At 32.7% G+C, this 12,192-nt stretch overlaps 1 protein-coding gene across 1 annotated transcript; it reads right to left on the bottom strand.

Annotated features, from left to right (window-relative positions):
• Positions 1-4,288: 4,288 nt before the first annotated feature.
• On the bottom strand, positions 4,289-5,748 carry LOC144551476 (NAC domain-containing protein 22-like). Its single transcript, XM_078299444.1, has 3 exons — positions 5,472-5,748; positions 5,098-5,375; positions 4,289-4,799 (listed from the first exon to the last, which is right to left on the bottom strand). The coding sequence occupies exons 1-3, from the start codon at positions 5,644-5,646 to the stop codon at positions 4,401-4,403; spliced, it is 852 nt and encodes a 283-aa protein (XP_078155570.1). The 5' UTR covers positions 5,647-5,748; the 3' UTR covers positions 4,289-4,400.
• Positions 5,749-12,192: the final 6,444 nt, after the last annotated feature.

Here is a 12,192-nt window from a genome sequence, read left to right as displayed (position 1 = left end):
ATAGGCCTAAGAAATAGAAAGTAGCATGAAAATAGTAATGGACCCTCTTAGAAAGAAAGAAGCTCCTTGATGCTTCCAAACAATAATTTCATTCTCATAATCCCAGCCCACATAATAGATAATACCAAGCCTAAAAACTCAATTCATTTATAACTAAAAAAAAAGCTACTGGTTTTTATTCTTTTTTCTTTCTTCTCTTTAAATTATTATTGAATCTGACTACAGACTAGGGCTGGCAAAAAAATTCGAGGTTCGTAATTCGATTCGGGTTTGATTCGGGTTTGATTCGAGTTTAATTCGATTCGAAATGGGTTCGAATTGAAACGAACCAAACCAGATTCGGTTCGGAATTAATTCAAATCAAACTCAAACCTAGCCTGGTTCGATCGAAATAGGTTCGTGATTTTTTTTTGGTTCGAATCTCATAAAATCGAAAAGATAAATCGAACTTTTAAAACTCATAAAATAGACCATATTTATAGTTTATATGGTACCAGTTATCGATTATGTAAATACAAATATATTAAAGATCCAAAAGCTTATCCCTCTAGAATGGCTGGGTCCACGAATTCATCTGTAATACAGATTCTGTATGCAATATTCGGCTCAAAAGCTAATCATTCAATTCACATCTTTCTACTCGGCCCAAAAGCAATGCGAAGATGACAGCTGGAGACAACTCATCCGGTATAATCTAACTTCTTTAGTCCCACTTCGTTTAAACAAAATAAATGAAGCGCTCCACAGCCTATAAAAGCAGGCAGCAGTCGTATACCATGGTAAATTACTCAACTGGATTTCGGATGAGTAGAACTGGGTTTCTGTTATTACTGATATCCGGTCCGTTTCACTGTTTCGAACCTATTTCGAACCAAACCGAACCAGTTCGAATATGTACCGAACCAAACCCGAACTGGTCTATGAGGTTTGAAATCAGATTCAATTTCGAACCAGTTTGGTTCGAAATTATTTCGAATCCGAATCCGAACCTGGGTTAGGTTTGGTTTGGTTTGGTTCGTTGCCAGCCCTACTACAGACAACACGACATTTATATTTCATATTATTTATAAAATTTCTCTACTTTTTATTTTTTTTAATATATTATTTACATTGCGAAGAATGAACTAGATATCCAATATGTAGAATATAACATTTATGAACGACCACGAGTTGGGGTCTGTCCTCCTCCGGAATTTTCTCGTGTGCTTCAGCATACGCGACTAAACACCATTCCGGGGTTATTTCACTATCACAGAAAGCACTTTGGAAAATAAAGGTCCCGATGAAGGTAATAATTTTTATCTGGTTAATGTTGGATGTTAAGATCTTAACTCAGGAGGTGCTCACCTATAGGGGATGCCCTGTACCGACGAGCTGTCACCTGTGCCGCGCCGGGAGAATATTATTGAAACAAAAGACCATATTATGTGGGATTGCAATTACGCAAAATTGTTCTGGATTGGTCTCATGGCGCAACAACGGCATCAGATATTGAGGTGGGGAGGATATACAACATCTATGGTGGTTGGCGGGGCTGGGAATACAAAAAAGAATGAAGTGTATGTGGCATGTGGCATGTGGTATGGGCAGCTGGAGTCTGGACACTCCGGAGGGAAAGAAATCGGCTGCTGTTTACGTCAAAACGAAAACCGGTACCTTATCTTATTGGCGGCACCTCCCTCGATGTTGAGAGTTGGCTACATATATAATGGTTGAGAAGGTTTTTACTTTGAGGGTATAGCTCCGATTAACGGACCTTACTATTGGAATAAATTTTACATCAAATGCTGTGAGGAGAGGGATTTGTATAGTTAAATTATATTTGTAAATATTTTTTTCTATCAATATATATGTTGTCAGTATTTTGCCGACAACCATAAAAAAAAAAAATTTATGAACCTTTTATTTGTTTCATAAAAAAAAATTAATATATTTTTATAGTAGAAAATAATAAACTTCTTTTGAATTATATTCGAGTCATAAGTTTCAAATCCTAAATATCAGACTTGTTACTATATTCCCCACCGATGGTCATGCTCAGTTGACTTGCATCATCTGAATTTCTAAAAAGTAGTTAACAGTTATTTAGAAACTCTAAGAGTTTCAGGGATGTGGATGCTCTCAATATTGATGTTCTACGTATGTTCCTAAGGTATCAAGCGCAATTAAGAAAATTTCAGGCGAGCGGTTTTTATTTTGAATAATTATATTATTCCCCTCACCCCTGTCCTCCATTTATCCCCGCACCATCCCTATCAATATTAACTTTCTTAACTGTCATTTATCCCCCCATTTATCCCGCTAATAACTTTCATTTATCCCGTATTAAATTATACTGTCCCCTAATAACTTCCTTAATTGTCGATAGTCCTGCTAATAAATATTTATTAATGTTTAAGAAAGTATTTATCATTATATCTGGCAAGTATATATTATTATATATAACAAGTATCTACCATTATTTCTGATACGATGATACTTTGATTTGATTAAACATTACTTGTTGCAAATTCAAGAACAAAGTATTAATTTTTGTGTCAAGTATTTATTCATGTAACATAAAATATTCATTTAATCTATTTAAGTCATAGATGTTTTATTGAAAGTTGCAATTAAAATATTTATAAATAAATGTTTATCTCTTTATTGATGTTCAAGAGAGTATTTATCATTGTTTCTGACAAGTATTTATTATTATGCCTGAGAAGTATTTATCATTGTCTCTGACATAATGATATATTGATTTGATTAAACATTACTTATTGACAAGTTCAAGGACAAATTATTCATTTTTGTATCGTCAAGCATTTATTCATGTAAAATAAAATATTGATGTTTAAACAGATAAACATTTATTTCTAATGTTTATCTATTTATTGATGTTCAAGAAAATATTTATCATTATTTCTAACAAGTATTTATCATTACATCTGAGAGGTATTTATCATTGTCTGAGAAGTTTGGCTCATGAAGTTATGGACCACGGTGTTTATTTAATGGTCCCTAGTTGTGCGGGGACAATACAAAGAAAAAAATAAAATTTTGTGCAGGGATAACTGATAAATTGATTTATTATTTCATAAATAGATATCATTGTATAAGGATTAATATTTGCAAATTCAACATAAATATTTTGATGCTTCAAGTTAAACACTAGCATTTTATTAATGATTGAGTGGTCTTCCATGGTTGTTTTGAAAGTTTCTGCAGGATTAATTGTGGGGATAAAGGTGTGGTTGGACCACCCAGTTGTTCGGGGACAATATAAAGAAAAAAAAATTGTTGCGAGAGGAAATCATATGGTTTTTTGGACCAAAAAATATAGTTCACTGCATAGGTATTAATACTTTCCTGAGTGAAGATAAATAATTCAATGATTCATGTTAAATACTCGTATTTTTCTCTTGATTTAGTGGTCCCATCGTGATTTTTTTGAAAGTTAGTGCGGGATTTTATACGGAAATAAAAGTGCAGAGATTGTTATCAACATTTTTTTTTAGCCTACCTTAGAGCCAATCAACCATTAGTCCTACATCTGCAAATTTTCTGCCAAGACTGGCCGTTGTGACTTGTGACCATGTGTAATTTTATTTGGAAGCCTCAATTGATTTGAGTGAAGAAGAATAAAATTAGGTATTAATTGCAGGAAAATAGTTGTAGCTGCCATATATATAGCTTGTAATTACCGCCAATAACCCTGCCCAAAGATGTTGTTACTCCATTTTCATTTTTAATCAGATTTAAGTAAAGAATTTTGGTGAAATGATAGATTAATGCGATGATTGATTACATTGGGAAACCTCTATTTGCATATTTGACTGAGGAACCACGGACTTAGCATAATGACGCGAGCTCCGTTTCTCTACGGAGCGACACAGGTTTGATTCTCGCGAAAATCATTTAAAAGATGTTGAAATGTACCGGGCCTTTAATAGAAAAAATTGACTGAATACAGATTAATTACATTGCTGGATTGGAACTAATTTCTCAAACCGCCATCAGATTTTTCTAGCTCAAAAATTGAGCTAATGCTTGGTTTTGTTATTTGGATTTAGAAAACCACATTTCACTTAATTGATCATGAGAGCAGCTCAATGTTTCTCATTGCTCCTCAGCTAATATTAAACAAAAAGACAGGGACTTATCTGGGAATACTTATTTATATGCTTAGTTGGAAGATTTATTGACTTGCAATTTACAATTCCCTTTCTAACTATAATCAAATGTAAATAGAAAGTGGTTCAAAATTTAATATTTTATCCTCCAAAGACAAGTCTCTGAACCTCGCTTAAGATTCAATATATAAAGATTCCAAACCAGCAAACAGTAATTAGTTATAATATACATCAGAGACATACTCTATCAAATACCATACCATTACATGCTTTTTATGCTAGCATTTAGAAGTTCAGCAAATTGGCATATGGAGATCCCTGATCTAGCCATGCACTGCACATCTGAGAGAACAATGTGTCATGTATGACATCAAAGTTATAATTTGGTACTTGAATCTCAAGAGGAGGTAATTCATTAACTGATTGCAACAACGCCGTTGATTCAGATACAACTTCTATTTCTTGCTTGACCCTCTCATCTTCTGTGTTCCTTACCTCCTGACCGTTTAATTGGGTCGATGTCATGACCGGATGTTCTTGATTTTCAGATGATGAATTATCTGCATTTGTTGAAGAACTGCCTTCATCAAACGAAACTTGATTAACCTGTTCCTTCGCTGCCCGTTGCTCCAACTCTTTCATTGATTTTGCCTTGCGATATATCTTGCATAATACTATATCATCCTGCATTCAGTACTGTTATTTATTAATTTCGAAGTAAAGCAATGTTAATATTTTTTACATGTATGATTACTTGCTCAAATTGTTGCTCTAGGAATTTGCAAATTTGGTATTCCTTCCGGTCTCTTATGAAGAAATTATGAGAGTAATTGATGTGTTAATTTTAGTTACTTATTACTCTAAAAAATATTAATTACTCATGCAGTGGACAATCAGCTTTTGAAATCAAACCATATATGATTTTTCAAATTAACATGACAGTATGCTATTTTATGACCAGATATTTGCAGATGTAGCATACCTGAGGAGGCGTGGCGCATCGGGCAGTGTCAAGCAATCGGTACTCGTTCATGACCCAATCCGTCCTAGCACCTCGCGGGGCCCTCCCCTTGTAGAATACCAGCGTCTTCTTCATCCCAATAAGCTGCCTCGGCTCTGCTGCCCGCAATATTTTCCGGTCAGAGCCTGTGGCCTTCCAGAAACCCCGTTCGGTTGTCCTGTTTGGCCGGCCTCCATTCCCTCCAGTTTTCTTATCCAGTCTCACAAAGAAGTACCATTCTCTCTCCCCAACCGCCAGTCCTGTAAATTAAATAGTGTAAATTTTGAGTGTTATTTATCATAATTGCATAGCAGAACTTAAATGAACTATATTTACAAATTAATTCTCATAAGTACCGGGGAGCTCCCAAGGATCGTGTTGGTATATGTTAAGCATTCGAATGATCTCTGATTTCAGTGTTTTGCCATGTGCAACTCGTGAGAGGTAATACTCAATGAGTTCTTGTTCTGTCGGATGGAACCGAAAGCCCGGCAAATCCACTTCCAGATTATCACTTACACATTTCTCCATTGTATCTCTTATTTTGACCACACCTCAGGCTGCCAATTAATGCAGTATATATCTGATGTTTAATCTGAGCGCTGCAAAGAATTAACAACTATGGTTGTGCTTATATAAGGGGCAAAGCCGGTACGGAAGGAAGGCATTATAGGAGCTATTGGTCTCCACACGGGCATACTTTAGAAAGAAGACGTGGAAAATTAAGTCCTTGGAATTTGTCTATTTTGTCCTCAGTTCTGTACCAGTAGCATTTTGCCCGATTTTTCTAATGTTTAGTCTCTATAATGGACTTTTGCTAAATCCCAAATAATAAAAATTACTTAATCTAACCAAGTACAAATTACCAATGGTAATTTTCTGGTAACTCAAACTTTTTCTCATAAAAAAGCTCTTCATTTCGTATTACAATTTATGAACTATATATGACTATCTAAATAATTAATTACAAATGACGTCAATTATCTTTCATTGGTCAAAAAGAAATACATAGATAGTCTATTCAATGTGGGTCCATTCTCATGAAATAGAATCGGCACATGGAGGGCTCACATATATAACATGTATTTGCACTGAAAACTCAATTTAATTCTTTGATGGAAATTGACAGGAACTTGGGAAGAACCTTACAAGAATTCAAGGCACCAGTGGTACAGTGGCTAATTTTTGGATTTTGACTGCTACTGCATGACAAATTGACAATGGTCTTCCTCTCCTCTAGACTTGAAAGAGCACTGAAATATCCATCTACTATTGAATACTGTACCCACCGTACAAAACCAGATATCTTATTAGTTCAAATTTGTGATCGGTACGTAAGATTCCAATTCTACTTGACAGGTAACTTTTTTTTTTTCAAAAGTACTTGACAGGTAACTTGAGCGAAATTTTTATTGATAGGAAATTATTTAAATAAATATTGACAATGATTTTTATTAATAGGAAATTATTTAAATAAATATCGATAATGGAGAACGGATTTGAGTTTCTTCGAGATATAGAGAAAACGTGATATTGTATAACGTCCAGAGGACGTTATAGACCATCACAGTCGGAAACAATTTGTTTCTGCTAGGAACATACCCTTTCTTGGCATGAACAACAGTAACATAGTTCGCGTTTAATTCGCGAATTAAACGTTTTTGAGCCATCAGCGTATCAATCCGCGAATAATACAGTAATTCACAAATTAAACGTTCAATTCGCGTATTATTTGCGTTTTTAACGAATTTTATGAATTAAACGCGTATAGTTCAAAAAAAAAATTCGTTGCTTTGTCGCACGGGAGAAATTGAATTTTTGACGCGTGGGCTGTAGTCACGGGAAAATTTAAGCATAGAAAGTCGCGTTGGGCTTCAACTCCGCTTCAGAAAGAACACTTTTAATGCTCCTAGACAATCTGAACTGTTTATTTGTAGTTTGAACCGTTCAGATTATTAAACAATATCACATATAAGGAATTTTCTTGAGACAAGGCTGCTAGAATATATGAAACAATATCACATATAAGGATCAACCAAGTTTAATTAAACATTGGAATACGGTCAACAATCCACAAATACAATTGTTTAATTATTTTTTGCAAGAGTTGTGCCATATTGGAAAAAATAACGGAGCTCCTAGTCAAATTTTTTTCCTCATAAAATCTGAAGAGGACAAAGAAAATAAATCCATAGGAAATGGAAATAAAAAATCAAACTTTAGCACCGAACGGATCATAGAAAATTTACCAATGACCTTACTTTTTCCTATAAAAATCCTACGGAAAGAGTTGCCGAACAGGTCCGTAGTGTGACAAAGAAAAGCTCAACAGGAAGATATCTCATGTAATTTATGTTTTTGTGTTTTCGAGGAGCATCTTTACCTCCAAGATTTGTGTTCTTATGTTGATGAATCTGTATAACTTTGTGTGTTGTGTTTTCGAGGAGCATCTTTACCTCCATGCGGTCGCATTTAAAAATACTGATTGAAGTATGGCAATGAATGAATTATGTTACAATTAATTAATTGGGTTGAGTGCAAAAATATTATAAAGAATATTGAAAAAGAATTATATGGATTTCTTTATGTTAATGTGAATATTTAATTTGAAAATTATATACTAAAAGTAAAATAGAAGAGATTTTGAATATTTCTTAATTAGTTATCACAATTTAATCCATTAAATTTGCTACAAGAAAACCAAAACAGAATCTATTTATTTGCTTTTCCGGTTGTCCTTAATTAAATGAGTCGGGTTAAAATACACTATTAGTTATGTGCTCCAACTATATCTCATATCTCTATTTATAAAGTTTGAATAGTTAATCTGAACCATTCAACATAATATTCATATTAAAATGTGCTTAGAGATCAAATTTTATATTTTGTGAAAAATTTTTACTATCTTTTTAGATAGTACAAAATCATTGTTTTTATATGGACCAAAAGCAGTGATTTCGTACCTATCTTAAAAAATAGTAAACAATTTTAAAAAAAAAATATAAAATTTGATCTCTAAACACATTTTTAATATGAAGATCACGCTGAGCAGTTTGGATTGATTGTTTAAAATTTGAAAACAAAGATAAAAATTGTAGAGTATAATTGAAGTACAAAATTAATAATGCATTTTAACCCTACTCAATAAATAATTCCTTAACCTACACACGCGAATTTTTATTAGTTACCATTTTTGAAATAAATAGACGGAGATGCTATTGTTTTTGGAGAAATTTCATTTTTACAAAGCAAAATGAAATTTCGCCAAAATTAATAGCTCCTCCGTTTATTCATTTCACAAAGATAGTAATTAAAAAAATTCGGCATACACACACCCTTATTTGAGTTATCGAAAATACTAATTAAATTGCATTATTCCAGAAGAGTTTTAAATCATCTGTATTACTTTTGGACCAAAAACTAGCTGACTTAAATTCCACAAAAATTCAAAATTTAAATTAGATATGATCAATATTTTCCACATTTCGTTCTCATTTCTTTTTATGTGGGGTCTTGTCCAGTCAATGAGTCAACGGTCCGATCCATCCATTAATTCTTTTTGAAACATCATAACCCAAAACGAACCATGACCATCCATGCTCGGATACTCGATCGATGAATATTCTTTGGCGAAATCATGACAACCGCGTTATTTTGTATAAAGAAAGTTTCCTTAAGGTTTACAGATTTCTTTTTTAAGGTCGACAATCAAGTCTGTTTGTACCGAATGTCTCTCAGAATGGCCGCTCTTGACTTGTCGAGTCAAGATCATTGACTCGAACTCTCAAAGTCATGGTACAAGACATTGGTTTGCTTGCTGTCATGCATTGGGCCGGTTCAATTTTCTTCGACGAAATGATTAATAACTTGTCAAAATATTCCTAATCAATTGAAACAAGAGACTTGTTCAAAGTAAACACATCAATTAAATTCATTGCCTGGTTCGGAAGTAACCTGGAGGGACAGCTCTTTCGTAGCATGGTAAAAAATATGGAACTTTTATTGCTATATACATAGATACTTTTATTGCGAGTAGAACTAGGGTGCTCTTAAGCTCACCAAAGTTTTGGTGAGCTTAATTCTAAAACTTATCAAATCGATTTCAAATGACGAATCCGAACCGTTGAAACCCGCCTATCTTACGTGTGATGCATCTACATGTGAAATTTTTAAACATTCGAATTAATTTAGTATAAAGTCAAGCGGTCAAAAAACGTTCAAAAATGAATGCACTAAAATTAATTTATTAACCTTCTAATTTTGACCGCTTGACTTTATACTAAATTAATTCGAATGTCTACAAATTTCATATGTAGATGCATCACACGTAAGGTAGGCAGATTTCAACGGTTCAGATTCGTCATTTGAAATCGATTTTATTAGTTTTAGAGTTAAGCTCACCAAAACTTTAGTGAGCTTAAGAGCACCCTAGTTCTACTCCTTTTATTGCTACTATTTTTATTATTAACTTTACAAATATTACTGTTGCTAGTATCGTGCCCGTGCGTTGCAACGGAAACATATTGTAAGATTGAATAGAATATAAAGAGACATTTTTATTTGACGTTAACACAAAATTAAGAAAAAAATAAATTTAAATGAAAATAAAATATACAAATGAGAAAAAATAGATATCCAAATAATAAATAACAATAAAAGAAACAACAAAAAATAAAAAAATGATCAAATATAATATAAAAAAGTTCTTGAAATATCATTGCGATTTAATATCTAATTTTCTCCACAAGTAAGACATGTTATTAAACAATTTAGAGGAGAAATAATATGTAAATAAGCAAAATTGGAAAATATATGATTAAATGATTCAAATAAGGATTTTCTCTACGTATAATTGTTTCCATCAATACAAGATTTTATATTCATCTATTCACAAAGATAGAATAGCCCTAAACAAAATCCAGAAATATATGATAGTTTTCATTTTCATTGTCGAAGTTATGGAGGAAAATGAGAAATGAAATGAAGGAAATAGAGAAATAAGAAAACGGATTGCCAGGGATCCATTCAATTTAATTTGTGACAAACCATGTAGCAGTTCTTGTGGCGAGTTTGTTTTTAACTAAATTTAGACTTCTACATATAAAATATATGTATTTAATCAAAAAAAGACAAATTATGTGATTGAAGGACTGATATTCAATTTGAAAATTCATCTTTCAATCTCAGCTGTTGGCGGATCACAACAACTACGTGCATAATATAATAATGGAGATAGTGTTCAATTTTATGTTCATTAGATAAGCTTTAATGTTTAGTTTAGAGACTTTATTTTAAAATAATTTGTCTGAAACAGAAATTTAGAAGCGAAAGGTAAAAAAATTAACAAAAGAAATATTTTTTTTATAAGAATAATAGAGGTCTTGCCTGCAAACTTTCATTTAATACATTAAATAAAGAATTCTTCATCTGAGTTTCAAACTCACAACCTCCAAGATACCATTGACTACTAATTCTTAATAATAAAAAAAAGATAATTACAAAGGTCCAACCAAACTAATTAACATACAAACTTGATTAACAAAATGAATATGAAGAGCATTATTGTTCAATTCATAAGTTTCCGTAATAATAGTAGCATTATAAATAGAATTTAAAAATTTCTCTTCTACAAAATAAAAATTCAAATTCTGCATGCCAATTTGGTATTTTGATATGTTTCAATTTAGCTGCAAACTTAATTTATGGTAGTTGATTTACTAGATATTTTGGTACTGCTCGATAATTAATTAGTTATATAAATGTTATTTTGTGTTAGTCATAATTGATAAAATGTGCTATAAAAAATTTAATTTACAGTATGGTATATACAAAGGTTATAGAACTGCCGAGCTGAGTCAGTTCGGTTCTGCCTGGCAATATTCTCATCTTCCCTGCTGTAGTACCTTCCTTGCATCCACCACTCGTTTGCTTAATTAGTAACCAGTTTGTCAGATTTCATTATAGTTTTTCCAATCCTGAATGCAGGGGTACTCCACATTAATGGAGAGAATACTCTTTAGAATCCGATAACACTATGCCCATTTTCATTTGAATGTTTGCGTACCAGTTTACATCGTGACTGGGACTGACAGCATCGGTTCCTCTTGATACCCACTCTACCAGCTCGCAGTTTCTTTAGAAGAAATAACCCGATACTTCCTACGATCGTCAACATAGCACTGGTAAGAACTATCTGTTAGAGGGTTACCTCATGGCAATTGGGTTCGCAGCTCCTCAGCTGGAACTTTGCTGATATGGCGATTGCACCAGAAAGCAACTTTTGATTCCTCCTCCTTTGAAGCATACTTCTTTATAATCCGTATTCTAAAATATAATCCATTAAAAATAACTCTCTCAGGTAATTTCACTAAAGCATAATCTATAACATATATTTAAATCTTTAACAGCATAAAAGTTTGGCAGTGGCTGCCAAGGGTCTTTAACAGAATACTTAACTTCATCGATTATATGTTCTAATTCGAATAAATTGTATATGCTCAATCTTTAACACAAATTTGCACCATGTGTTTGCTTAATCTTGTACGTCCTAATAAGTTGGTGCATTTTTTTTAAAGAATTTCTTGTGTTTTTGTTTTTGAAAAAGTTAGGCAGCAGAGTTTTTATTGAGATTTATCATGTGATTTAAACATTTCAGGAAAATTATTTTAATCAACGAACAGATTTTTTATAGTATTCAATATACAATAATACGTTTTTGCTTCAAAATAGAAAAAGTTATTATCTATGATAAAAAAAATATTAACCGAATCCGAAACAATGCAAAATTACAGATGTAGTTCAACTAGAGAAAGTCACTGACAAAATATTTCCATAGGCTTTTACTATTAAAAGGGCCTGTTAGAAGGCCCAGCACCTGAGAAGCCTTATTTGGGTCAGTATTTCTAAAGGGAACTGCCATGAGGCCCATTTATCTGAGTCTATTACTAAGCTGTAAATGTATCCAAAACGCCTCGTGATCACGTGTATCCAAAACTCAGTAAAAGTGACACGTGTCAAAACTCAGTAAGTACGAATCCTATTTAGTAACTTCTTGCTCCGCAAAAAAAAAAAAAAAAC

This window comes from Carex rostrata, chromosome 3 (genome assembly GCF_964058835.1).
Source record: "Carex rostrata chromosome 3, lpCarRost1.2, whole genome shotgun sequence".
NCBI classification, from domain to species: Eukaryota; Viridiplantae; Streptophyta; class Magnoliopsida; order Poales; family Cyperaceae; genus Carex; species Carex rostrata.
The sequence above is the reverse complement of the archived record's forward strand: the minus strand, read 5'-3'. Positions and strand labels throughout refer to the sequence as shown.

Bases quoted from the DNA above. Each gene is read 5' to 3' on its own strand.
- LOC144551476 (XM_078299444.1), bottom strand. From the start codon at position 5,646: ATGGAGAAATGTGTAAGTGATAATCTGGAAGTGGATTTGCCGGGCTTT. The intron at 5,376-5,471 runs GTACTTATGAGA...TTTAATTTACAG, and splicing joins CGATCCTTGGGAGCTCCCCG to GACTGGCGGTTGGGGAGAGA. The intron at 4,800-5,097 runs GTATGCTACATC...TACTGAATGCAG, and splicing joins GATGCGCCACGCCTCCTCAG to GATGATATAGTATTATGCAA.